This window comes from Piliocolobus tephrosceles, chromosome 7, assembly GCF_002776525.5.
Source record: "Piliocolobus tephrosceles isolate RC106 chromosome 7, ASM277652v3, whole genome shotgun sequence".
In the NCBI taxonomy this organism is placed as follows: domain Eukaryota; kingdom Metazoa; phylum Chordata; class Mammalia; order Primates; family Cercopithecidae; genus Piliocolobus; species Piliocolobus tephrosceles.
The window spans coordinates 31,794,958-31,822,474 of NC_045440.1; the positions used below are offsets into that span (position 1 = coordinate 31,794,958).

Here is a 27,517-nt window from a genome sequence, read left to right on the forward strand (position 1 = left end):
TAAATAAATAATTTTTTTAAGACACCAAGATAATATAATCAGTCAAGCCAAGGATGAGAACTGATATAGATTGAAAGTTTTAAGATATTCTCAACCAACAATGTTGCATATTTTTCCTTCCTTCCTTCCTTCCTTCCTTCCTTCCTTCCTTCCTTCCTTCCTTCCTTCCTTCCTTCCTCCCTCTCTCTCCCCTTCCCTGCCCTTCCCTTCCTCTTCTTTTCCTTTTCTCTTCCTCTTCTCTTCTTGTTTTTTTTTTTAGAGGCAAGGGCTAGCTTTCTTGCCAGTTGGACCTTCCAAAGTGCTGAGATTACAGGCGTGAGCCACTGTGCCCCACCAGATCTTATTTTCTTTCTTTCTTTCTTTTTTTTTTTTTTTTGAAATAGACTTTCGTTCTTGTTACCCAGGCTGGAGTGCAATGGCGTGATCTCAGCTCACCGCAACCTCTACCTCCTGGGTTCAAGCAATTCTCTTGCCTCAGCCTCCCAAGTAGCTGGGATTACAGGCATGCGCCACCACACCTGGCTAATTTTGCATTTTTAGTAGATATGGAGTTTCTCCATGTTGGTCAGGCTGGTCTCCAAATCCTGACCTCAGGTGATCTGCCCACCTTGGCCTCCCAAAGTGCTGGGATTACAGGTGTGAGGGTGTGAGTCACCGCGCCTGGCGTCTTTCTTTTTTTTTTTTTTTTGAAACGGAGTCTTGCTCTGTTGCCCAGGCTGGAATGCAGTGGCATGATCTCAGCTCACTGCAACCTCCACCCCCTGGGTTCAAGCAGTTCTCCTGCCTCAGCCTCCCGAGTAGCTGGGATTACAGGTGTGTGCCACTGTGCCTGGCTAATTTTTGTAATTTTAGTAGAGATGGGTTTTTGCCATGTTGGCCAGGCTGGTCTCGAACTCCTGATCTCAGGTGATCCACACGCCTCAGCCTTCCAAAGTGCTAGGATTATAGGAGCGAGCCACTACATCCAGCCCAGATCTTATTTTCAATAAATAAATTGTAGGCCAGGTGCAGTGTCTCATGCTTGAGCCCAGGAGTTCTAGACCAGCCTGGGCAACAAGTAAGACCCTGTCTCCAGAAAAAAGTAAAAAATAAACCCACCCAAATTGTAAAAAGACATATTTAAGACAATCAGAGAAACATGAATATAGATTAATTATTACGGTGTTCATATAATTTGTCATCTAAGCAGAATATGTTGAGAGTTCAAGAAGGCGCTATTAACAATTCTGTTGGTACAAAGGTGTAAACTGGATTTGTCCCGGGCAAACATGATTATCCTGGTATTACACAATTTTGTGGAGTATTTTAGATTGATAATGTTAGCACATTTATGTTTTTGTGAAAGCTATTAGTCAGAAAAGCAGTTCTGAAAGCTTTTAGTCTCAGGATCCTTTACACTCTTAAAAATTATTGAGTCATACTCATTAGGATGGCTAGAATGAAAAACACTGAAAATAAATTTTGGCAAGGATGTAGAGAAATTGGAATGCTCATACATTGCTGATTAAAATGTAAAATGGTGCAGCTGCTATGGAAAACAGTGTGACAGTTTCTTAGAAAGTTAAACATAGAGTTAGCCATAGGACCCAGCAATTCTATTCCTAGATATATTGCCAAGAGAACTAAAAACGTATTCATACAAAAACTTGGCTACAAATGTTCATAGCTGCATTATTTGTAATATCCAGTGGAAACAACCCAAAAGTCAACTGATGACTGGGTAAATAAAATGTGGTATATACATACAATGGAATATTATTTAGCTATAAAAAGGAATGAAGTTCTGATACATATTACAACACGGATGAACCTTAAAGACATTATGCTAAGTGAAAGAAGCCAGAAACAAAAGGCTACATATTGTATGATTCCATTTATCTGAAATGCCCAGAATAGGCAAATCTGTAGAGTCAGAAAGTACATTAGTGGTTGCCAGGAGATAATGGGAGGGGACATTTAGAAGTGACTAATAGGCCCGGCGTGGTGGCTCATGCCTGTAATCCCAGCACTTTGGGTGGCCGAGGTGGGCAGATCACAAGTTCAGGAGTTTGAGACCAGGCTGGCCAATATGGTAAAACCCCGTCTCTACTAAAAATACAAAAATTAGCTGGGCATGGTGGCGGGCGCCTGTAGTCCCACCTACTCGGGAGGCTGAGGCAGGAGAATCACTTGAACCCGGGAGGCAGAGGTTGCAGTGAGCCAAGATAATGCCACAGCATTCCAGCCTGGGTAACAGAGTGAGACTGTGTCTAAAAAAAAAGTGACTAAAATGGGTATAGGGTTTTCTTTTAGGGTGATAAAAAGGTTTTGGAATTAGCTAGTGGCAGTGGCTGCCCAACCTTGCAAATATACCAAAACCTATTGAAGTGTACACTTTATTTTTTTGTTTTTTGGAGACAGAGCCTCACTCTGTCACCCAGGCTGGAGTGCAGTGGTGCGATCTTGGCTCACTGCAACCTCTGCCTCCCCAGTTCAAGCAGTTCTCCTACTTCAACCTCCAGAGCAGCTGGGATTAAAGGCATGTGCCACCACACCCGGCTACTTTTTGTATTTTTTAGTAGAGACAAGGTTTTGCCATATTGGCCAGGCTGGTTTCAAACTCATGGTCTCAAGTGATCTGCCCACCTTGGCCTCCCAAAGTGCTGGGATTATAGGTGTTAGCCAGCGTGCCTGACCATGAGATGTACATTTTATTTATTTATTTTATTTTTCTTGCTTTTTGTTCCTGAGGTATACATTTTAAAATAGTAAAGCTGGCCGGGCGCGGTGGCTCAAGCCTGTAATCCCAGCACTTTGGGAGGCCAAGACGAGTGGATCACGAGGTCAAAAGATCGAGACTATCCTGGCTAACATTGTGAAACCCTGTCTCTACTAAAAAATAAAAAAAAAAAAAACTAGCCAGGCGAGGTGGCAGGTGCCTGTAGTCCCAGCTATTCGGGAGGCTGAGGCAGGAGAATGGCGTAGACCCGGGAGGCGGAGCTTGCAGTGAGCTGAGATCCAGCTACTGCACTCCTGCCTGGGCGACAGAGCAAGACTCCGTCTCAAAAAATAAATAAATAAAATAAAATAAAATAAAATAGTAAAGCTGCTGGTCATGGTAGTACGTACCTATAATCCCAGCAACTCAGGAGGCTGAGGCAGGAGGATTGCTTGAACCCAGAAGTTTGAGGCTGCAGTGAGCCACGATTGCACCATTGCACTCCAGCCTGGGAGACAAAGTGAGACCCCAACTGTAAAATAATTAAAAATAAATAAAATTATGAATCTAGTGGTTTATGAATTAAATCTCAAAAATATTTTAGAAGTATTAAGGACCCCAAAGAGCTTTTCTTTATGTGTGATGGATAAATATTCAGATAAATGGATTATTTTCTACCCTAGAAATTAAAACTGAAAAATTTTTTAAATACTCATTTGATTTTTAAAAACGGCCCAGGTGCATTGGCTCATGCCTGTAATCCCAGCACTTGGAGAGGCCGAGGCGGGTGGATCACCTGAGGTCAGGAGTTTAAGACCAGCGTGGCCAAGATAGTGAAACCTCATCTCTACTAAAAATTAGCTGGGTGTGGTGGCAAGCACCTATAGTCCCAGCTACTTGGGAGGCTGAGACAAAAGAGTTGCTTGAACCTAGGATGCAAAGGTTGCAGTGAGCCGAGATTGTGCTATTGCACTCTAGCCTGGGCAACACAGCGAGATTCCACCTCAAGAAAATAAATAAATAAATTTAAAAAACATAGTAATAATAAAGATATTACATGTTAAGGACTTACTTTTATGAAAATAAGTATATTTTTTAAACAGCATCATGACAAGTGACATTGTTTTGCACTTTTGTCAACAGATTTGTAAAAATTTGCAACTCTTTCATATCTGGTTTAATAGGAGACAGCTGGATTTTCAGATTTGTGGCTGCATTCAATCTATGTTGGAAAATTCTACTGTACACGAGATAATGAGAACAAAAAGATAAACAATATATTAATATTGTTATAAAAATAGTTTTGACCTAGCAGACTGCCTGACAGGGTCTTGGTAAGTCCCAGGAATCCAGGCCACACTTTGTGAAGTATTATTAGAAACACACACAAGTATTAATTGTTAAAATGATGCAATGTCTGGGATTTGCTTTAAAATTCCCAACACTGGGCAGTAGACACCGAGCAGACCAGATTCCAATCGCTCGTGGGCATGGCTCAGCTTCCTCTGTGACCATATCTGGCAAGTCCAATGTGGATGAGATCGAGAAATTAAATAAGCCGAAACTGAAGAAGACAGAAATGCAAGAGAAAAATCCACTGCCTTCCAAGGAACGGATCGAACAGGAGAAGTAAGCAGGCTTCGTAATGAGGCGTGCAGCACCAATATGCACTGTTCATTCCACAAAACATTGCTTTCTATTTTGCTTCTTTTAGCTGTTTAACTTTGAAGGATGCAAAGAGGTTAAATCAAGTTTAAATGATTGTGCTGCCCCTTTCACATCAAATAACTGCTGCTGCTGATGGCTGTGCCTGCCTCTCTTACCTGCCTGTCTAGCTGGCGGGAAAGAAAAGAACTTGCATGTTGGTGAAGGAAGAAGTGTGGTAGGATGACAGTGAAATCTAGAATAAAACCAAGCTGGCCCAAGGCGTCCTGCGGGTTGTAAAATGCAGTTTAATCAGAGTGCTTTTTTTTTTTTTTTTTTTGGTTATTGTTCAAATAATTTTAATTATGGGAATGCATTTTGTTTGTTTGTTTGTTTGTTTTGAGATGGAATTTTGCTCTTGTTGCCCAGGCTGGAGTGCAATGGTGCGATCTCAGCTCACTGCAACCCCACCTCCCAGGTTCAAGCGATTCTCCTGCCTCGGCCTCCTGAGTAGCTGGGATTACAGGCACCTGCCACCATGCCTAGCTAATTTTTTTTGTATTTTTTTGTAGAGATGGGGTTTCACCATGTTGGCCAGGCTAGTCTTGAACCCCTGACCTCAGGTGATCCTCCTGCCTCGGCCTCTCAAGGTGCTGGGATTATAGGCGTGAGCCACCGCACCTGGCTCAGTTTTTAAAATAGGCAAATAAAAAGTTTAAAAACTTGAAAAATAAAATTCTCCATGACAGGGGATGGTGGTGAAGGAGTGGTCAAAAGCTAGATGAAAAAGATTATCAACATCTTGACAATTGTAGAAGCTGGGTGATGGATCACAGATGTCCTCTGTTAATCTCGCTTATTTAGTGTAACTCTGAAATTGCCCATAATAAAAATAGCTGTTATTAGCTAGGCACAGTGGCTCATGCCTGTAAGCCCAGCACTTTAGGAAGCTGAGGTGGGAGGATCACTTGAGCTCAGGAGTTTGAGACCAGCCTGGGCAACATAGTGAGACCTCATCCCTACTAAGAATAAAAAAATTAGCCGGGCATTAGTGGCACATGCCTGTGGTTCCAGCTACTTGGGAGGCTATGGCGGGAGGATCATTTGAGCCCAGGAGGTCAAGGCTGCAATGAGCTGTAATCACACCACTGTACTCCAGCCTGGGTGACAGAGCAGGTTGCTGTCGCAAAACAAAACAAAAACAAAAATATTGTTGTTATTGCTCTTATTTCAATCAATGCTATTTAACAGAGCAAAAGACGTGGAGGTAGTTGGTAGGAGGAAAAACCATGTTAAGGACTGGATATGTAAAGATGCAAAGATGAATTAGAGACAGTTCCTGCATTCAACAGGTTTTCATCTGATGAGGGGAAACAATGATGCATAGCTGGAAAGAACTGTAAGGAAGACATCTGATAAAGAACCCATCACATTTAACAAGCACCAGGCGCTCTGCTGAGGGCCTCACATGCACTTCCTCCTCAAGGCAACCCTCTCAGACTGGTATCATTATCTCCATCTTGCAGAGGAGGAAACTGAAGTTCTGAGAAGTTGAGTAACTTGCCCAAGATCTCACAGCAGAAAGTGGTAGAGCTGCAACTTACACTTCGGTCTGTTGACTCCAAAGCCTGTGCTTTTCACGGCTTTGGAGTCAGTCACCTTTCAGTTACACAATCCTGGAACGTCACTCTCACTGTGTACCACATAAATGGCACTCATCAGAGGCCCAGCTGGTGGCCTAAAGGAGCCCACAGTCTTTAGGAGAACAAAAAATATTATCAGCCAGGTTGGTCTTTACACTGTACCTATGTCCTCATTCAATCCTCACAATTTAAACTCACGGAGTAGGGGCTGGGTGGGGTGGCTCACAACCTATAATCCCAGCACTTTGGGAGACCGAGACAGGAGGATTGCTTGAGGTCAGGAGTTTGAGACCACCTTGGCCAACATGGTGAAACCCTGTCTCTACTAAAAATACAAAAATTAGCCGGGCATGATGGCGGGTGCCTGTAGTCCCAGCTACTTGGGAGGCTGAGGCAGGAGAATTGCTTGAACCTGGGAGGCGAAGGTTGCTGTGAGCCGAGATCACACGACTATACTCCAGCCTGGGCGATAGAGTGAGGCTCTGTCTCAAAAAAAAAAAAAAAAATTCATGGAGTAGGCATTTCTGTTCAAGTTTGCCTTCCTTGTCTTGACTTTCTTTCTCAAGGTTTTGGGAAGCAACATCTCTTAAAAAGAATAAATTCAATGGCAACTCTCCTGTAACTAGCAAATGCAAATAACCATATGTAAGGATATGGATTCAAGACCATAAAGATAAAGAAGTAGTTTTATCACATCCCTATTCATAATGCATAAACGTCAAACAGTGAAAGCTTGCTCATCAATGGCACATCCACACTGGGGAATTCTCCAGCCGTTTTTCTTTGTTGTTGTTTGTTTTTTTAAGAATGACATGGAGCTAAGCCAGATGTCAAGGAGAGGTTTCCATAAGGTATTGTTAAATGGTGAATGTAAGATTTGTGAGCCAGGTGTGGTGGTTCACACCTGTAATTCCAGCATTTTGGGAGGCCGAGGTGGGTGGATCACTTGAGGTCAGGAGTTCGAGACCAGCCTGGCCAACAGAAATGGAAGGCTGAAATAAATTCCTGGGAATTGATGACTAAATGGTAAGCAATACCTCTTAGCTTTCCAAAGACCATACGATCAACAGTTTTAGATGAAGATTTCTTCATAAGGATAAACAAAAGTGAGAGAAAGTAAAAAAGGAAGTATTTACTCCCCTTCATTCTAAGAGTAACAGACTAATGGAATTGAAGCGTGACAAATATACCAACCACAGCTTTCAAGGTTCATGTGGTCTAAACATGGTTAATAATAGGAGTTTGAAACACACTATAAGGGCTGGCCGCAGTGCCTCACACCTGTAATCCCAGCACTTTGAGAGGCCAAGGGGGACCAATCACGAAGTCAGGAGTTTGAGACCAGCCTGACCAACATGGTGAAACCCTGTCTCTATTAAAAATATAAAAATTAGCCAGGTTTGGTGACACACACCTGTAATCCCAGCTACTTAGGAGGCTGAGGCAAGAGATTCACTTGAACCCTGGAGGTGGAGGTTGCAGTGAGCCGAGATTGTGCCATTGAACTTCAGCCAGGGCGACAGAGCGAGACTCAGTCTCAAAAAATAAAAAAACAAAGAAACACACTGTAAGATAATTACTGATTGTAGCAGAGCTACTTTTCTGATTATAGGCCAAATTGAAAAATATTACAATATTTGTCATGCTTGAATGCCTGCCAAGAATGAGGCAACCACTATATTCTTTCAGTTTAGTATTTTTACAAGTATTTAGCTGGGCGTGGTGGCTCACGCTTGTAATCCCAGCACTTTGGGAGGCCGAGGCGGGCAGATCATGAGGTCAGGAGTTCGAGGCCAACATTGGTGAAACCCCATCTCTACTAAAAATACAAAAATTAGCCAAGCATGGTGGTACGTGCCTGTAATCCCAGCTACTCAGGAGGCTGAAGCAGGAGAATCGCTTGAACCTGGGAGGCGAAGTTTACAGTGAGCTGAGATTGTGCCATTACACTCCATCCTGAGCAATAGAATGAGACTCCGTCTCAAAAAAAAAAAAAAAAAAAAAGAAAAGAAAAATAATATTTTTACAAGTATTTAGGGTAGGTAGTACATTATCTAAGAACATCTTACCCAAATGATAAGACCACACTCTTTTTTACTTTAGTGCTCCAAAATGTTCAATTTCATTGTTGAAATGTTCTATGTGCCATATTTCTCTCCAGCAATTGCTATTTCTCTGCTCAGCAAAATGTCTTAAAACAAAAACAGGCTGGGCTCAGTGGCTCATGCCTATGATCGCAGTGCTCCAGGAGGCCAAAGGAGAAGGATTGTTTGAGCCCAGGAGTTCAAGACCAATCTGGTAATTAAGGAGACCCCCATCTCTACAAAGTAAAAAATATTCGCTGTGCATGGTGCTGCACACCTGCAGTCCCAGCTAATTGGTAGGCTAGGGTGGGAGGATCACTTGACACCAAGAATTAAAGGCTGCAGTGAGTCATGATCATGCCACTGCACTCCAGCCTGGGTGACAGAGTAAGACCCTCTAAAAAACAAAGACAACAAATCTACACCTGTTGTCCCCAATTATCCACTCAACTTTAAAAATTTTTATTACTTGAGCATGTTTCTTAAGTTTTAGTTTTTTTATTTTTTGGAAATTAGAGTTATCCTGGAATATTTCTTTTTAAAATTGTTTTAAAAACAGAGATGGGGTCTCAGTACATTACCCAGGCTGGTCTTGAACTCCCAGGCTCAAGGGATCCTCCTGCCTCGGCCTCCCAAAGTGCTGGGATTACAGACATGAGCTACTGCACCTGACCCTGGAATGTTTCTTAAGTTTTAAAAACTTTATAAAGTCCCCCTCTGTTTTAAGAAATGCCATTTATTTGTTGAAGAAATAAAGCCATGTGTCCTGTAAAATGTCTGAAACTCTAGATTAGCAGATTGCTTCCTCTTGATGTTATTACTTATTTATTTATTTATTTATAAACTTTTTTTGAGACAGAGTTTCGGTTTTGTTGCCCAGGCTGTAATGCAATGGCACAATCTTGGCTCACTGCAACCTCCATCTCCTGAGTTCAAGCGATTCTCCTGCCTCAGCCTCCCGAGTAGCTGGGATGACAGGCAAACACCACCATGCCCGGCTATTTTTTGTACTTTTAGTAGAGATGGGGTTTCACCATATTCACCATATTCCTGACCTCAGGTGATTCTCCCGCCTTGGCCTCCCAAAGCTGGGATTACAGGCGTGAGCCACCGCACTCGGCCATTTATTTATTTTTTGAGGTGGAGTTTCGCTCTGTCGCCAAGGCACGATACCAGCTTACTGCAATCTTCACCTCCCAGGTTCAAACAATTCTCACACTTCAGCCTCCCGAGTAGCTGGGACTACAGGCTTGCGCCACCACTCCTGACTACTTTTTTGTATTTTCAGTAGAGACAGAATTTCACAATGTTGGCTAGCCTGGCCAGAAGTGATCCGCCTGCCTTGGCCTCCCAAAGAGCTGGGATTACAGGCGCTCTTGATATTATTGTTAATTTGTTCCTCTATCTAACCCATTTCCTGGAAAGGGGTGGTTGGATCTAGAGATAAAATGAAATTTAGGATCAGCCTTTGGGGTGGGGCTGTATACTTCTTACTGTATCGCAGGAGGCATGTGATGTCTGATTGTCCCACTTTTACTAATGATAAGACAGATTGATCTGTTACAAAAGTCTCCATCAATCTTTCCCCTGGTGGCTACAGGAGCCATGAATAATCACTGCTTAATTTTATTACTTCATTAGAGTTACCAAATGGCAATTTCCTCATTCTGTTATTTCCTTTTGCATCTTTACCTGGAACTCTGCTTTAAATAGAACTTTCCCCCAGCAACCACTTATCTGATCACCCTGAATACAACTTGCACAGGAAAAGCAGGATAAATGCTTGATATTTTCCTTTCATTAATCAGTTTTTAGAATAATGAATTTAGTGCCTTAGCGACTGTCAATGAATACCTGATATTTGGTTGTTGTTCTTGTTAGTTTTGATTTTATTTTATTTATTTTTATTTTTGTGCAGACAGGGTCTTAATATGTTGCCCAGACTGGTCAACTAACTCCTGCACTCAAGCAATCCTCCCACTTCAGCCTCCCAAAGTGCTGAGATTTGGGAGGTATGAGCCATTACACCCAGCCTGTTCTTACTAGTTTTATATGATCTTAAGGAATTTTATACATGTAATGAGTTGTATTCCATTGTAATTATTCTTGTTGTACTCAAATCGTCCCATCTTTTGCCAATGGGGGTCTTTTCATTTTGACTGCTGTGCCCTGTTAACATGACCCAGTAGTCGCGGATTGCTTCCTTTCTTTCTAGAATGGCAAGATTGAAGCAACCATGTCTCCAAGGAGCCCCAATTCCTTCTAAGAAGAAAGGTTATTTAAGGGCTACAATTTGAAGAGTGAGATGCCATTGCTCTTGAATTCGTATTGATTTTAGTTTTCTAGGTCTCAGTGGATGACACATCTAGGAAATATATAATCTTTAAAAGCAGAAAAAAATCATAAATCTGTATTAATATATCCAATTCAGATTTAAGATTTCAGGCTTATACTTCTTTAAAATAGGACTTGTATCTCTCCTCTCTTTTACTGCCCAGGCTGGAGGGCAATGGCACGATCTCGGCTCACTGAAACCTCTGCCTCCCAGGTTCAAGCTATTCTCCTGCCTCAGCCTCCCACCTGGCTGGGATTACAGGCACCCGCCACCACACCCAGCTAATTTTTTTTTTTGTAATTTTAGTAGAGACGGGGTTTCACCACGTTGGCCAGGATGATCTCGATCTCTCTCTGTTTTTTTTTTTTTTTTTTTTTTGAGACGGAGTCTCGCTCTGTCGCCCAGGCTGGAGTGCAGTGGTGCGATCTCGGCTCACTGCAAGCTCCGCCTCCTGGGTTCACGCCATTCTCCTGCCTCAGCCTCCCAAGTAGCTGGGACTACAGGCGCCCGCCACCACGCCCGGCTAATTTTTTTGTATTTTTAGTAGAGACAGGGTTTCACCGTGTTCGCCAGGATGGTCTCGATCTCCTGACCTCGTGATCCACCCACCTCAGCCTCCCGAAGTGCTGGGATTACAGGCGTGAGCCACCGCCTCCCGCCGATCTCCATCTCTTGACTTTGTGATCCGCCCACCTTGGCCTCCCAAAGTGCTGGGATTACAGGCATGAGCCACCTCCCCCGGCCAAAAAATCTTGATTCATAGTAACATTAATGTAATTACTTACTTGCTTTATTCTAAAATATACACATAAAAGTATTAAAATAGCAATGTTGTTATTACTAAACATAAGATTACCTGGGCCTGATGGCTCACGTCTGTAATCCCACCATTTTGGGAGGCTGAGGTGGGCAGATTACCTGAGGTCAGGAGTTACAGACCAGCCTGGCAAACATTGGTGAAACCCCACCTTACTAAAAATACAAAAATTAGCCAGATATGATGGCATATGCCTGTAGTCCCAGCTACTTGGGAGGCTGAGGCAGGAGAATCAGTTGAACCCAGGAGGCAGAGGTTGCAGTGAGCCAAGATCGCACCACTGCACTCCAGCCTAGGTGACAGAAAGAGACTCCATCTCAAAAAAAGAAAGAAAGAAAAAAACCCCGTAAGATTATTGAATATAATTTAAGACTTCTTTGCTATTTGTTTTTGTCTTTAGGGTATACCGAGTAAATAATTGCAATCACCTGGGCATGGTGGCGCACTCCTGTAATCCCGGCACTTTGAAAGGTGAAGGCAGGAAGATTGCTTGAGGCCAGGTGTTTGAGACCAGCCTGAGCAACATAGCTAGACCACCCCTACCATCTCTACAAAAAGTAAAATTAGCCAGGTGAGATGGCACATACGTATAGTCCCAACTACTTGGGAGGTTGAGGCAGGAGGATCACTTGAGCCCAGGAGGTTGAGGCTGCTTGAGCCATGACTGGGCCACTGCACTCCAGTCTGAGTGACAGAGCGAGACTCTGTCTTAAATAATAATTTCAATCAAATGCTATGTTTCAAGTCACTTGAAATAGGCTTTCTTTCTGTATGGCTGTGATATTCATTTTAGGTTTCGACTCAACTGGGTCAAGGAATACCCAGATAGCTGGTAAAGCATTATTTCTGGTTATGTCTGTGAGGGTGTTTCTGGAAGAGATTGGCATTTGACTCAGTGATTGAGTAAGGAAGAGCTGCCTGATGTGAGCAGGCATCATCTGATTTGTTGAGGGCTTGGATAGACTAACAAGACAGAGGAAAGTCTAATTCACTGTGTCTTCTGGAGCTGGGACACCCATTTTCTTCTGCCTTTGGACATATGAACTCTAGGTTCTCAGGCCTTCAGACTCTGGGACTTACACCAGGGGCCCACAGGTTCTCAGGCCTTCGGACTCAGACTGAATTAGGCCACTGGCTTCCCTGGTTCTCCAGCTTGCAGATAGTATATCGTGGGGCTTCTCAGCATCCATAGTCATGTGAACCAGTTCCCCTAATAAATCCCCTCTTATCTACCTATCTGGAAAATTCTGACTTATACAATGGCTATGTGAGGAACTTGATATACGTTTATATGCATTTTTGTTTCTTTTCAATCTTCTAGGAATGGCTTGTCTCTTCTCATTTATTATTATTTTTCTTTGTAGAGATGGGGTCTTGCTGTGTTGCCCAGGCTGATCTTGAATTCCTGGTCTCAAGTGATCCTCCTTCCTCAGTCTCCTAAAGTGCTGGGATTATAGGCATGAGCCAGTGTATCCAGCTCATTCATTTTTCAACACACTCAATTTTTCCTTCACCCCACGAATCCAGCAAAACTGCTTTTTCTCAGGCCCCCAATAGCCTCCTCATTGCCACATTCAGTGGAGTGAAGTGGTACACTCTCGACTCACTGCAACCTCCGCCTCCTGGGTTTAAGCACTTCTCGTGCCTCAGCCTCCCGAGTAGCTGGGATTACAGGTGCGCACCACACACCTGGCTAATTTTTTTTATTTTTAGTAGACATGGGGTTTCACCGTGTTGGCCAGGCTGGTTTCGAACTCCCGACCTGAGGTGATCGGCCTACCCGGACCTTCCAAAGTGCTGGGAGTACAAGCATGAGATACCGTGCCTGCCGCCCTGCTGGGTTCATTCTTTTTTGTTGTTTTTTTTTCTGAAACAAAGTCTCACTTTGTTACAGTAGTTAGCTGGTCAGGCATGAGCAGGGCAGGAGAGGGCTCCGCCCAGCACACACAAATAATCAGGAATGTCAGGCAACCATCAGGTGATGGTCAGGTAGTTAAATGTCTTTCTAAAATAATAATTGGTCACAGCTGGTGCCAAGGAAAGGCCAGATCCTAACAAATAGAAAACACCTGAAATGTGATCATTGGCTTCTCGAGAAGACCTCAGGGGTTGGGCAAGTGGGCTCAGGAATGTGCCTGGAGACAGCCCACCCCAAGGGAAGAATCAGGGAAGAAGTAACAAGACCCCAGAAGCATGCCAGCATATCGTATAAAACCCCAAGTCAAAAGGTCAAACTTCACACTTGTTTTTCAAGTCACACACTTGCTCCTCGTCCAAGTATATGTTCTTTACTTCCTTTTATTCCTGTTCTAAAGCTTTTCAATAAACATTCACTCCTGCTCTAAAACTTGCCTTGGTTTCTCCTTCTGCCTTAGGTCCCTCGGTTGAATTCCTTCTTCTGAGGAAGCAAGATTTGAGGTTGCTGCAGACCCCTACAAATTAGCCTTGTCTAACATATTTTGGTGCCATGTGACTCAAATACCTTCCAATGATAACAACTCTGTTGTCCAAGCTAGAGGGCAGTGGCGCAATCATGGCTCATTGCAGCCTTGACCTCCCGGGCTCACGTGATCCTCCTACCTTAGCCTCCTGGGTAGCTAGGACTATAGGCACACAGCCCAATGCCTGGCTAATTTTTTGTATTATTTTATATACATATATATATATATATATATATATATATTTTTTTTTTAATAGAGATGGGGTTTCGCCATGTTGCCCAGGCTGGTCTTGAACTTCTGACCTCAAGTAATCCTTCTGCCTCGGCCTTCCAAAGTGCTAGGATCAAAGGCATGAGCCACCGTGCCCGGCCTCTTTTCCATTCTTGTACACAATTCCATTTCCAATGAAAACTTAACCCAGATAATGTCACTTTTCTGCTTCAGTCCCATTATAAGTTAGAATTCCCTAACATGGCTACTAGGCCCTCCCTGATCTGCTCCTGTGTCTCTTTGACCTCACTTTGTACCTCCCTTCCCCATATCTCACTAAGCTTAATTACATGGGATGTGTTTGCCAACAGCTCAAGCTCTATTTTGTCACAATTTCTTTTCTTTTCTTTTTTTGTGAGAGGAAGTTTCGCTCTTGTTACCCAGAATGGTGTGCAGTGGTGCCATCTCAGCTGACTGCAACCTCCGCCTCCCAGGTTCAAGCGATTCTCCTGCCTCAGCCTCCTGAGTTGCTGGGACTACAGGGGCCCACCACCATGCCCGGCTAATTTTTTTGTATTTTTAGTAGAGACGGGGTTTTGCCATGTTGGCCAGGCTGGTCTTGAAGTCCTGACCTCAGGTGATCCGACCACTGGGCCTCCCAAAGTGCTGGGATTACAGTCATGAGCCACCAGCCCTGGCCCTCAATTTCTTACATACACTCTTCTGTCTGGCCTTTTCCTACCTCTTGTCATTCTTGTGATCTGAGCTTAAACATCTCTTGCTCGGAAGACCTTCCTTGTCCATCCCTCTCCTCTGGTTTTACGAAGGTAGTCACTGGATACCTCACAATGGTTGGTCCTTGTAATATGAGTATGCTTGTTCAGGCTTCATCTCCCCCATTAGACTGTAAACATCTTGGGAGTAGGAGCCATTTTGGTCTTGCTCATTGGCATAATGATTGGCATGTAGTAGGCACTCAATATGTGTTGGCCTTTTAATAAATTTGAGAAGTTTGACTCTAAGTACAATCATCCACATCAGACTTCTCTACAAATTGTATATTCAGTGGGCATCAGCTCTGCCCAGTGAGAGAGAGCAAACCCGGAATGCAGTGCTTGTGCATTAGTACAGGCTCAATAAGGGACAGCTGTATTAGTTGGGATAATGGCAGGTGAGGAATACACACCAACTTCCTTATTTCTTACAGACTTTTCACTTAGTCCCCTTGTTTAGTTGCATGGCTTTCTATGACTTTATTTTATTTTATTGATTCATTTTTTTTGAGATGGAGTCTCACTTTGTCACCCAGGCTGGAGTGCAGTGGTGCAATCTTGGCTCACTGCAACCTCTGCCGCCCGGATTCAGATCATTCTCCTGCCTCAGCCTCCTGAGTAGCTGGGACTATAGGCACTCGCCACCACACCTGGCTAGTTTTTGTATTTTCAGTAGAGACGGGGTTTCACCATGCTGGCCAGGATGGTCTTGATCTCCTGACCTCGTGATCTACCTGCCTCAGCCTCCCAAGGTGTTGGGATTACAGGTGTGAACCACTGCGTCCTGCCCCCTGTGACTTTAGAAACAAAAATAGCTTATAATTAGCATGACTTTGAATCTTTCATATATTTTTTTTTTTTTTTATGTACTCTTCTTAATCACACTCTGAGGCAGTTACTATATCTCCATTTTATAGAGGAGAAAAATGAGGCTTAGAGAGATAAAGGAACAGGCTGAGGTCTCCCAGCTAATTAGAGGCAGAGCTGGGTTTAAAACCCATTCTTTGAATTCCAGGGCTAGCTTTGTTTATTCCACACTACAAATTAATCTCATAATGAGGCATGGAAGGGAAATATCCCATGTTTTCCCAAAACACAGCCACATTTCATCACTGACTCTTGCCAGTGAACCTTTTGTTTCTCAAATACTAGGAACAAAAACCTTTCACTTGGAAGTGCTCTTTCTTCCTCTGTACGTGCTTCATGCATTTCTCTTTGTAAACAAGACTTTAAATAAATTACTTCTAGGCCAGGAGCAAAGGCTTATGCCTGTAATCCCAGCAATCTGGGAGTCCTAGGCAGGAGCATCACTTGAGGTTAGGAGTTTGACACCAGCCTGGGCAAAAAATTGAGGCCCCCATCTCTACTAAAAAATAATAAGAAGAAAACCAAAGAAATTAATTCTAATTGTTTTATTCTGTAGGCACATCTCACTTAAAGAAAAACATTTTATGTACATATCTTAGTGTTTTAAAGTCTGTAAATTAGGTAAAAAAACTCCTTAAGTATCATTTTAGAAAGTGTTTTAGTCATAAAAAGGCTCGACATGGACTTCTTTAGATAATGAAAACCCCTGGCATGTTTCAGGCCATTATTCAATTCAATGTGCACAGCTTCCAGAACACAGAATGCAGAGATGCCTGGAATTAATGGTCTGGCAGCAAGTCTGTTTTTCATGTTTTCCAATCTGAATGTATAAATTTTTAAATCTTACAAACCTGTAATGAATGTGTTGGATTACTGTCTTTGCTCTATTGTCAGCATATAGAGACTCTTGGCAGAATGATGAAGTTAAGGATATTGCATTCTAACCACAAGGAAACACAGATCTCTTTGTCAGCATTCTTCCTTTCAAAAAGGTTGCTTAAAGTGGTGCTTCAAAGATAATTCTATCCTAAAACACAGTGACTTAGGAAAAAAAAAAACACGAAATAAATAAAGATAATTCTAGCTCACTAAATTTAGGGTGTGGAAAAAGTCCAAAACGAGAATATTCACTGGGTAATTGTGCAAGAAATGTTAATATGTGTGATAAGGGGAGGGTGTTCTACCCTCCTGATGGTTGCCTCTGCCCGCCTCTTTCTGTCTTTCGTTTTGCCTTGACATACAACATACAATTTATCAAGTTTAAAAGTTAAATGAGGGCCAGGCGTGGTGGCTCATGCCAGTAATCCCAGCACTTTGGGAGGCCGAGGCAAGTGAATTGCTTGAGCCCAGCCTGGGCAACATGGCAAGACCTTGTCTCTATTAAAAAAAAAAAAAATTAGCTAGGTGTGGTGGTACAAACCTGTAGTCCCAGCTACTTGGGAGGCTGAGGTGCGAGAATCACCTGATCCCAGAAGGTTGAGGCTGCAGTGAGCCATGACTGTGCCACTGTACTACAGAGTCTGGGTGACAGACTGAGACCCTGTGTTACTCTGTTCTCATGCTGGTATGAAGAAATACCTGAGACTGAGTTACTTATAAAGGAAAGAGGTTTAATTGACACAGTTCTGCATTGCTGGGGAGGCCCCAGGAAACTTACAGTCATGGCAGGAGGCAAAGGAGAAGCAGGCACCTTCTTCACAGGACAGCAGGACGGACAGAGTGAGTGCAAGCATGGGAAATGTCAGACGCTTAAACCACCATCAGATCTCGTGAGACTCACTATCATGAGAACAGCATGGGGGAACCACCCCCATGATCCAATTACCTCCACTTGGTCCTGCCCTTGACACACGGGGATTATGGGGATTATAGGGATTACAAATTAAGATGAGGTTTTGGGTGGGGGAGCAGCCAAACCATATCAGACCGTGTCTGAAAAAATAAAAATAAAATAAAAAAAGAAAAGCTAAGTGAGGCAGTCAACTCTTTGCCACTGCAACCACATTTTAAATACGAAATGGGCTGTGTGCAGTGGCTCATGGCTATAATCCCAGCACTTTGGGAGGCCAAGATGGGTGGATCACCTGAGGTCAGCAGTTCGAGACCAGCCTGGCCAACATCATGAAACCCTGTCTCTACTAAAAATACAAAAATTAGCTGGGCGTGGTGGCAGGTGCCCGTAATCCCAGCTACTCTGGAGGCTCTGGGAGGAGAATCGCTTGAACCCAGGAGGCAGAGGTTGCAGTGAGCTGAGATTACACCATTGTACTCCAGCCTGGGTGACAAGAGCGAAACTCCATCCCCCCCATGCCAAATAATAAATAAATAAATAAATAAATATGAAATTGTTTCATACCTGAGTTACTCTTTTTTTTTTTTTTTTTGGAGAAAGGGTCTCACTCTTTTGCCCAGGCTGGAGTGCAGTGGTGCTATCATAGCTCGCTATAGGCTCGACCTCCTAAGCTCAGTCAGTTCTCCCACCTCAGCCTCCTGAGTAGCTGGGTCCACGGGCCCATGCCACCACATCCAGCTCACCTTTGTTTAAACTTTTTGCAGGTGTGGGGGTCTCACTATGTTGCCCAAGCTGGTCTCTAACTTCTGGGCTCAAGTGATCCTCCCACCTTGGTCTCCCAAAATGCTGGGATTACAGTTGGGAGCCACTACACCCAGCCATATACCTGAGTTATTCCTGAAACCATCCTGAAGTCACAGCTACTCTTCAAAAATCTGTCAGCAAGTTATCTGCTCATTTTCATATTCAAGGCAGATTTCTAGTCATCCTCAGTTAACTCACAAAAAGAGAAGTTAGCAGCACAAGTTAATAGAAGAAGCTTACTGGTATCTGAAGCTTGCTTTGAAATGCATTTTTTTCTTTTTTTTTTTTTGGTGACAGGGTCTTGCGCTGTCACCCAGTGTCTGGGCCTTTGACACTTCAGTAAGCTTCTTGCATTCCACATTAGGCACAAAGGGAGACAGATGGGGCAGGGGCCAGAAAAAGTGCCCAGGAAACCAGCAGCTTAGTGGTTAAATGGTGTGTACAGGATGGCCGGGGAGTGTTGATCTGTGTGACTCTGAGGTACATGAATATTTCTGGAAAGAAAGAAGCATTGCAGACAGGGTATGGATTTCCCATGATCTCAGAAGGTTGGTAGCTCAGCAATTTAATGGGAGGAAAACTGTAATTTCTAGAATGTTTGAGTTTGCAATGGAGATTCATGCTTATAACATAATACTGATGACCACCAACTTGCTTGTTTCTTGGTCTTTGTCCCTCCAGATTTAAAAATATTCTTTCAATTTCTTCCTCATGGCAGTTATTATATATATATATTTATATAGTATATAAATGTATTTATATATTATATATAGTTATTTTACATATATATATATATGCTGGGGTCTCACTATGGTGCCCAGACTGGTCTCAAACTCCTGGGCTCAAGTGATCCTCCTGTCTCAGCCTCCCAAAGTGCTGGGATTACAGGTGTAAGCCACTGTCTCTGGCCCCTCATGGCACTTTTTACAGCCTCTCTGTTTTTCTGCAGATGTAAAATGAGAGTAAAGGAATCCAGTAGAAATGTGGACAATATTGAAGGCAGAGAGGACTTCTTCCCGGCATGTTATAATTGTGCTATTGCATTTTTGATTCGTTTTGATTTTTTTCTGCCTTATGAACAGCTTGAACAATCCACTATGCTACCAAATCAATTTCTCCTACACTTAAGCAAATCTAGTTTTTTCTTCATTTGGGTTGCTATTTGATGGCCGCCCTCACATTGCACCAAAGTCGCCATGGGTTCTATTCCTCTCTTTGAGGGTATCAGCATCTTCTTGAGAAATAATAGACATATATAAGTAAACATTCAGAAGCTCAGAGTTGGTTGCTGTGGGGGCTTAAACCACCATTTGGGTGTACTCTTAGTAATCTGTGTATCCTTTGAACTATTCATGACCATCGTGGCCCATCAGGAGGGTTTTGCAATGACTTGGCGTTCTCAGCCATGATAGAGACTAGACTGGGATGAAAGGGGAAAAAAAGAGGAAAGAAAGGAAGAGGGAGAAAAAATGAATGGGAGAGGAGATGCGATTGATAAGAAAGTTCTAATCCCAGTGTGCAATGGCTGCAAACAGCAGCTCTCTTGGTGGTGTACATGGCCTGTTTCTTATATGGGTTGCTTTATGGGTCCTTGGAGACGGGCCTTTCAAATGTATGTTCATGTCTCTGACCTTGTACTACCCCCAGTGTAGGCTTCAAACAGGCATTCAAGGTGCCTTTGGCAAGCCCCAGGGCACTGTGGCCAGGGTTCACATTGGCCAAGTTATCATGTCCATCTGCACCAAGCTGCAGAACAAGGAGCATATGATTGAAGCACTATGCAGGGCCAAGTTCAAGATCCCTGGCCGCCAGAAGATCCACATCTCCAAGAAGTGGGGCTTTACCAAGTTCAATGTGGATGAATGTGAAGACATGGTGGCTGAGAAGCAGCTCATCCCAGATGGCTACAGGGTCAAGTACATCCCCAATCATGGCCCTCTGGATGAGTGGCAGGTCTTGCACTGGTGAGGGCTTCCACAGCGCTGCCCCCCTCTCCCAAACTTTTTTTTTTTTTTTTTGAGATGGAGTCTCGCTCTGTTGTCCAGGCTGGAATGCAATGGCGTGGTCTCAGCTCACTGCAACCTCCAGCTCCTGGGTTCAAGCGATCCTCCTGCCTCCGCCTCCCAAGTAGCTGGGATTACAGGCGCCTGCCACCACGCCCAGCTAATTTTTTGTATTGTTAGGAGAGATGGGGTTTCACCATGTTGGCCAGGCTGGTCTTCAACTCCTGATCTTGTGATCCGCCCACGTCGGCCTCCCAAAGCGTTGGGATTACAGGTGTGAGCCACTGCACCTGGCCTCTGCTCCCTCTTAATACCCACCAATAAATGCTACTTCCTGTTCATGTTAAAAAAAAAAAAAAGAGAGATGTGTAGATGTTTAGCACCAGAGAGATGCCGAAGATGGGGAAGAGTGCTCAGGAGCCATCACAAACATCTTCTAGTCCTCCTGGCGCTCTTCTTGAAGGTTCTCCCTCCTCTACAGAGCACATGCCCTCGTTTCTTTTCTTTTTCTTTTTTTTTTTTTGAGATGGAGTCTCGCCCTGTTGCCCAGGCTGGAGTGCAGTGGCGTGATCTCGTCTCACTGCAACCTCTGCCTCCCAGGTTCAAACGATTCTCCTGCCTCAGCCTCCCAAGTAGCTGGGATTACAGGCGCCCACCACCACGCACAGCTAATTTTTGTATTTTTAGTAGAGACGGGGTTTCCCTGTGTTGGTCAGGATGGTCTCGAACTCCTGTCTTTGTGATCCACCTGCCTTGGCCTCCCAAAGTGCTGGGATTACAGGCGTGAGCCACCGTGCCTGGCCTGCCCTGGTTTCTTACTGAGACTTTCACATGGGAACAAAATAGGAAGCTGTGCCCATGCACAAAAGTGACATTGGTCATGTCCTCCTTGCTTCCCTGCTTGACTAGTTTATTAGAGAAAGAATTAAATGGGCATGATTTTAAAAATAAGATAAGTAGGAATCCAGTGCTGACTAGGGTGTCGTAAACAGCTTGATTTTTTTTTTTTTTTTCCCATGAATGGCACTGGCTACACATGCCTGCATTACTGGTCAGTCTGTTCTTGTCTCGAATTTGATCACATCTGTCCCTCTGAACCTGTGCATATGGCTTCAACAGAAGATTCCCTCTGAGTGAGTGAAGGGCATGCAGGATATTACTGACACCCACAAAGATACAAGAGGGTAGTAGAATGGAAGGCAGAGGTTGGGTCCTACCTCAGTGGGGAGAACATGCAAAACTGGGGAAACATAAGAACCCCAGGTGAGAATGGGGAAAAGCCCTGTTGAGGGATGGGTGACAGACATAAGAAATGATGGGAGGAGCCGGGCACGGTGGCTCACGCCTGTAATCCCAACACTTTGGGAGGCCGAAGCAGGTGGATCACTTAAGGTCAGGAGTTGGAGACCAGCTTGGCCAACATGGCGAAACCCCATCTCTACTGAAAACACAAAAATTAGCTGGGCATGGTAGTGAGTGCCTGTAATTTCAGCTACTTGGGAGGCTGAGGCAGGAGAACTGCTTGAACCTGAGAGGCAGAGGTTGCAGTGAGCCGAGATCGTGCCACTGCACTTGAGCCTGGGTGACAGAGCCAGACCTTGTCTTTAAACAAAAACAAAAACAAAAACTGATGGGAGGGAATATGGAGGAATGGGAGGGCACAGTCCTTGAAGAGACCCATTGTCTCAGTCTATCACTCAGGATTTTTCATATTCTCATCCACGCTCCAACTACTCATTTCATAAATGCTGCTTCAACACAGATTCTTTATTAGCTGGGTGTGGCTGTGGGTGCCTGTAATCCCAGCTACTTGGGAGGCTCGGGCAGGAGAAACACTTGAATCTGGGACACAGAGGTTGCAGTGAGCCAAGACCGCGCCACTGCACTCCAGCTGAGCAACAAGAATGAGACTCCATTTCAAAAAAAAAAGAAACAATCAAACATACATAGATTTCTTTAAAAGAAGTAATCCACTATGGAGTTAAAACAACAACAACAACAACAACAACAAACATCTCATGGAAGTAGAGTAGAATGATAGATACCAGAGGCTGGGAAGGGTATGTGTGGGGAGTGCACAGAGAGGTTGATTAATGGAAACAAACATGTAGTTAGAAGGAATAAGTCCTAATATTCCACAGGAGAGTAGATTGATTCACATTAGCAACAATGTATTGTATATTTCAAAATTGCTAGAAGAAAGGACTTGAAATGTTTCCATACATCGAAGTGGTAAATACTTGAGGTGATGGATGCCCTAAATACCCTGGCTTGATCATTACACATTCTGTACACGTAACAGATATCATATGTACCCCCAAAGCACATACAAATAGTATAAAAAGAAACACTCACACCCCATGGCCCTAGATAATGACAAGCACACAAATCACTTGACAATTTTCTGGGGTTTTTGTTTTCCCAGATTGCATCAGTCTGGGCATTAATAGCACCTGCCGCTTTCTTTTCTTTGCAGCGAGCAATCTGCTTCTGAAGCTATATGAAGCAGCAAAGCCAATATTGAACTTAGATCTATACAATCTGGGTTTGTGCCTTGACTCTGATGCTTATTATCTGTGTAGTTACAGGTAAGTGTTGCTTTTCTCAACATTCTTTCCTAATCCGAAACTCACAGGGATATATATGGCAGTGGCAGGGGGAGGCGGGAAATGCATTTTGTGAAACAATTTGGTGTGTAAATGCTTATTATCTTTGACTGATTGGTGTTTGTTTGCCACAGATAAGATCACTGAAGTTGTAATTCTGGTACCTATGATTATCACCCAGCTTCCTTCAGATTTTTACTTTTTTTTTTTTTTGAGACTGCATGCCCTGGTGCAATCTTGGCTCACTGCAACCTCTGCCTCCCAGGCTCAAGCAATTCTCCTGCCTCAGCCTCCCCAGTAGCTGGGATTACAAGCACCCGCCACCATGTCTGGCTAATTTTTTATTTTTAGTAGAGATAGGGTTTCACCATGTTGGCCAGGCTGGTCTCAAACTTCTGACCTCAAGTGATCTACCTGCCTCGGCCTCCTAAAGTGCTGGGATTACAGGCGTGAGCCACCATGCTTGACCCAGTTTTTTACCCATTAAAACACATTCAGGGTACAAATTATCCTTCAGTAATGTGAATAGAGCTAAATACCCTGTAGCTGCCCATGATCATTTCATGAATAGAGAGGAAAATAATGGCCTTAGCTCCCAAATGATGCCCAATTTTTTTTTTTTCTTTTTGAGACAGAGCCTCGCTCTGTCTCCCAGGCTAGAGTGCAATGGTGCAAATTTGAATCACTGCAACCTCCGCCTCCCAGATTCAAGCAATTCTCCTGCCTCAGCCTCCTGAGTAGCTAGGATTATAGGTGCCTGCCACCACACCCAGCTAATTTTTTGTATTTTTAGTAGAGACAGGATTTTGCCATGTTGGCCAGGCCCTGACCTCATGATCCACTCACCCTGGCCTCCTAAAGTGCTGGGATTACAGGCATGAGCCACTGCACCTGGCCAGTGGTGCCCAAATTTTTAAAAAGCCCAACCTAAAGAAACTTCAGGATTCTCACTCTATCAAGTCCCAGGTGTCTGGCTCCAACAGAGACTTCTCTTCTCCAGCCTTTGCCCACCTCAACTTTATTCTCTACAGTTTGCACTCTGTTGTATAGATCTACCCAACACGCTATTAATCCTGTGTGAGTTTGCCCACACTGCTTTCGAGACTTGGGTGTCATATCCCGGCAGGTACCCTCACAGTTTTCACAGACGTGGTGCTAAGGGTCTCTGCCATACAAGCCTGCTCACCTAAAATACACTGCTTACACTGCTTTATGAGGCAGGAGCTATCCTATCTCAGCACCTGGCCCAGGTAGTAGGTTCTTCAGAAACACTGAACTGAGTCACAAGACCACACTAATGACTACGAGTTGATTTATGATCATTTAACTTGTTTTCAGCTGCTGCCAAGTCATACCTGATCAGCTAAACAATATCCAGTTTTCCCTTCTCGGTGCTCCATCACGACATTCTACCTAACTTTGTGGAAGCACTAGAAATAATGCAAGGACATTTTTCCCGTCCTCTTGACTTCAGGACATTGACTTTTGAAATTTGTGAACACAGACAATTTACTGCCAATATTTTAATCAGAATTGGCTGGGCATGGTGGCTTATGACTGTAATCCCAGCACTTTGGGAGGCTGAGGTGGGCAGATCACTGGACGAACGGAGGCAGGATGGTGCACTTCCGGGTTCTTCTTCACCACCAACTCTTCCCATGTGTGCGAGAATGCAGCTGATGCCCGGGAAGGTGCAGATTAATCAGGCATGCACCAGGTGATGTCAATCCGAGGAGACCAAGATTTACCTGGTGGCACCTGCAGAGCGCCCCCCCCCCACATGCCCGTGCCCTGCCTATTGGCCTTCCACTCCTAGAAAAGTCGCTCCCAGCAGATACGCCGGGGGCGGGCTTTCTCAGCCCCCACTCTTGTCGGGACTGTATTAGAAATCCCCCCCTCCCCCCTTCCCCCAGCTCCAGTCCCTGAAGCTAGATGACCAAAGAATAAATTTGCAGTTTTGCTTTTAGCCTTGCCTACTCGCTTGTTCTTTTGTGCCCACTCTGGTGGTCTTAGAAAAACAAATCAGTTGGTGCCGAAGACCCGGGAGGAGACCCCTCCTCAGGCCTCTAGGTATTGAGGAACCTCCTCCTGCTTCCACACCGCAGACGGACCAGGACCTGAGACCCGCTTCCCTCACTCTCACGGCCTCTCTGGGGTAAGTGTCCTTGTCTCCTCTTTTACCTCCCTCGGCCAAAATCCTGCGCAGGTCCGAGGTCCATTTTGAGCCACCAAGTGGCTCGGGAGACCTGTTCAGGACGGAGACGTCCGCCTGAAGGTAATCTCCACTTTGGCTTCAAGAGCCTCCAGTCTGTCTCTGCTGGTTCCAAAGGACGCTTTGAAGCCAGGCAGAGATCCACTTCCATTTCCATTGTGTCCATTGTGTCGGTAAAGAGGAAACAAATGGGAAACCCCCAGTCCAAATTTCTAAAGAGCACCCCCTTAGGGTGCCTCCTAGCCAATTTAAAAACCTTACAGCTTGAACAAGACCTTAGGAGGAAGCGGTTAATTTTCCTTTCCACTGTGGCATGATCGACCTCAGCAATTTCTGCCAGCGGCTAGGCAAGTGGTCCGAAATTAATTACGTACAAGGCTTTTGGGCCTTCAGCTCTCGTCCCTATACTCCTCCTTCTCTCCACCCCCTCCCTTCCTGCCCAGACTCCTCCTTCCTCCTCCTTATCTACTAGTAATCCACTCGGTCCCATGCCTCCTTTGGGGCCCCCAACTGGCTGTCTTGAGTCCCCTATCTCTGCCCACACCCTCCTACAGTGTTAGCACCTTTGCGAGAGGTGGCTGGGGCAGAGGGGGTAGTCAGAGTACATGTCCCTTTTTCATTGGCCGATCTTTCCAAAATTGAGAAGCGTTTGGGTGATTTCTCAGTTAATCCTACCATATACATGGAGGAATTTAGACACCTTTGTCAGGCCTATGATTTAGCTTGGCATGACCTCCAGGTTATCCTAACCTCTACCCTAAACTGACTGAGGTTCTAACCCAGTATACCCGGTTAGATCCGGCCTCCCCCACAGGGGCCACCATTTTGGCATCTTATTTCATTTCTCAATCAGCTCCTGACATTCGTAAAAAACTTCAAAAGGTAGAGGATGGTCCTCAGACACCAATACAAGACCTGGTTAAATTAGCCTTTAAGGTCTATAGCTCCAGAGAGGAGACGGCAGGCTTGCCTTGAACAGAAGTTACAGCTCCTAGCAGCGGCTTTACAGCCCAGTCGTAACCCCAGGCCAGAGAGCACATACTCCGCAGACTCCAAGGCTACAAAAGGAGCCTGCCTGCTATAAGTGCGGCAAGGCAGGACACTATGCCAACAGGTGTCCGCAAGGTCCCCGAGCCCCAACGCAGCCTTGCTATAAGTGCAAGGCATCAGGACATTAGGCCAGTGAATGTCCTAACCCTCGTCCACCAGCAACCCCCTGCCCTGCTTGCCAGCAGGGAGGAAACTGGAAGTCTGCCCCACCCTGAGAACAGGTGCCGCGCCTCTATGTGACCCCCTTTCCCAGGATCCTGGGAGCTCCTTCCAGCTCCTACATCTGGACGATGACAACTGAAGGTGCCGAGACTCGGGGACCCCCATCACCCTCGCCAAGCCGCAGGTAACTCTCCTGGTAGAGGGTAAGACAATTTTTTAATCAACAGCGAGGCTACCTATTCTGTTTTGCCGTCCTTCTCTGGACCTAGCCTTCCATCCAATATCTCTGTAGTAGGAGTAAGCGGAAAGCCATCCAACTCCACGAAAAACTCCACTCCTTAATTGCTGCCTGGCCAACAATTACTTTGCGCAGTCGTTCCTCATTCCCAGCTAAAAAGGGCCCCCACCGAAAGCAATCAGTGGAAATCAGTTTGGCTTTCCCCCACTCGCCTCAAACTTACTAAATTTTCTTAACTATCTCATACTCCCCAACCTTGCCAGGACCTTCCTTCTGGGTTTTGCCCATATTCCAACAAATGCTTCCATTCCTCATTCCTATACTAATACTGTGCCTTATTTTATTCTTCATCCATACGTCCAAATACCAACCATGGGCCCCGACCTTAACGACGCCCCTTAACAGCAGGAAGTAGCCAGACTACGGCGCCCCTTTATCACTATTATCAATAAAAGGTTGGACTGTTTGGACGAACGGAGGCAAGATGGTGCACTTCCGGGTTCTTCACCACCAACTCTTCCCATGTGTGCGAGAATGCAGCTGACGCCCGGGAAGGTGCAGATTAATCAGGCATGCACCAGGTGATGTGAATCCGAGGAGACCAAGATTTACCTGGTGGCACCTGCAGAGTGCCCCGCCTATTGCCCTTCCACTCCTAGAAAAGTCGCTCCCAGCAGATGCGCCGGGGGCGGGCTTTCTCAGCCCCCACTCTTGTCGGGACTGTATTAGAAACCCCCCCCCTTCCCCCAGCTCCGGTCCCTGAAGCTAGATGACCAAAGAATAAATTTGCAGTTTTGCTTTTAGCCTTGCCTACTCGCTGGTTCTTTTGTGCCCACTCTGGTGGTCTTAGAAAAACAAATCAATCACCTGAGGTTCAGGAGTTAGAGACCTGCCTGGCCAACATGGTGAAACCCCGTGTCTACTAAAAATACAAAAATTAGCCGGGCACGGTGGCGCATGCCTGTAATCCTAGCTACTCAGGAGGTTCACTTGAGGCAGGAGAATCACTTGAACCTGGGAGGTGGGGGTTGCTGTGAGCCAAGATCGCACCACTACACTCCAGCCTGCGTGACATAGGACGGTCTCAAAAAAAAAAAAAGAAAATTCAATCAGAATTATGCTAATCTGATGAATTCAA

General features: G+C 44.7%; 1 protein-coding gene and 1 pseudogene across 1 annotated transcript; both read left to right on the plus strand.

The window, feature by feature from the left end:
- Nucleotides 1-19,593: 19,593 nt before the first annotated feature.
- Nucleotides 19,594-19,711, plus strand: LOC111544212 (annotated as a pseudogene).
- LOC111544175 (60S ribosomal protein L10-like) lies at nucleotides 19,630-20,076 on the plus strand. The gene has a single exon (XM_023214635.1). The coding sequence runs from the start codon at nucleotides 19,630-19,632 to the stop codon at nucleotides 20,074-20,076; it is 447 nt and encodes a 148-aa protein (XP_023070403.1).
- The last annotated feature ends 7,441 nt before the right edge of the window (nucleotides 20,077-27,517 follow it).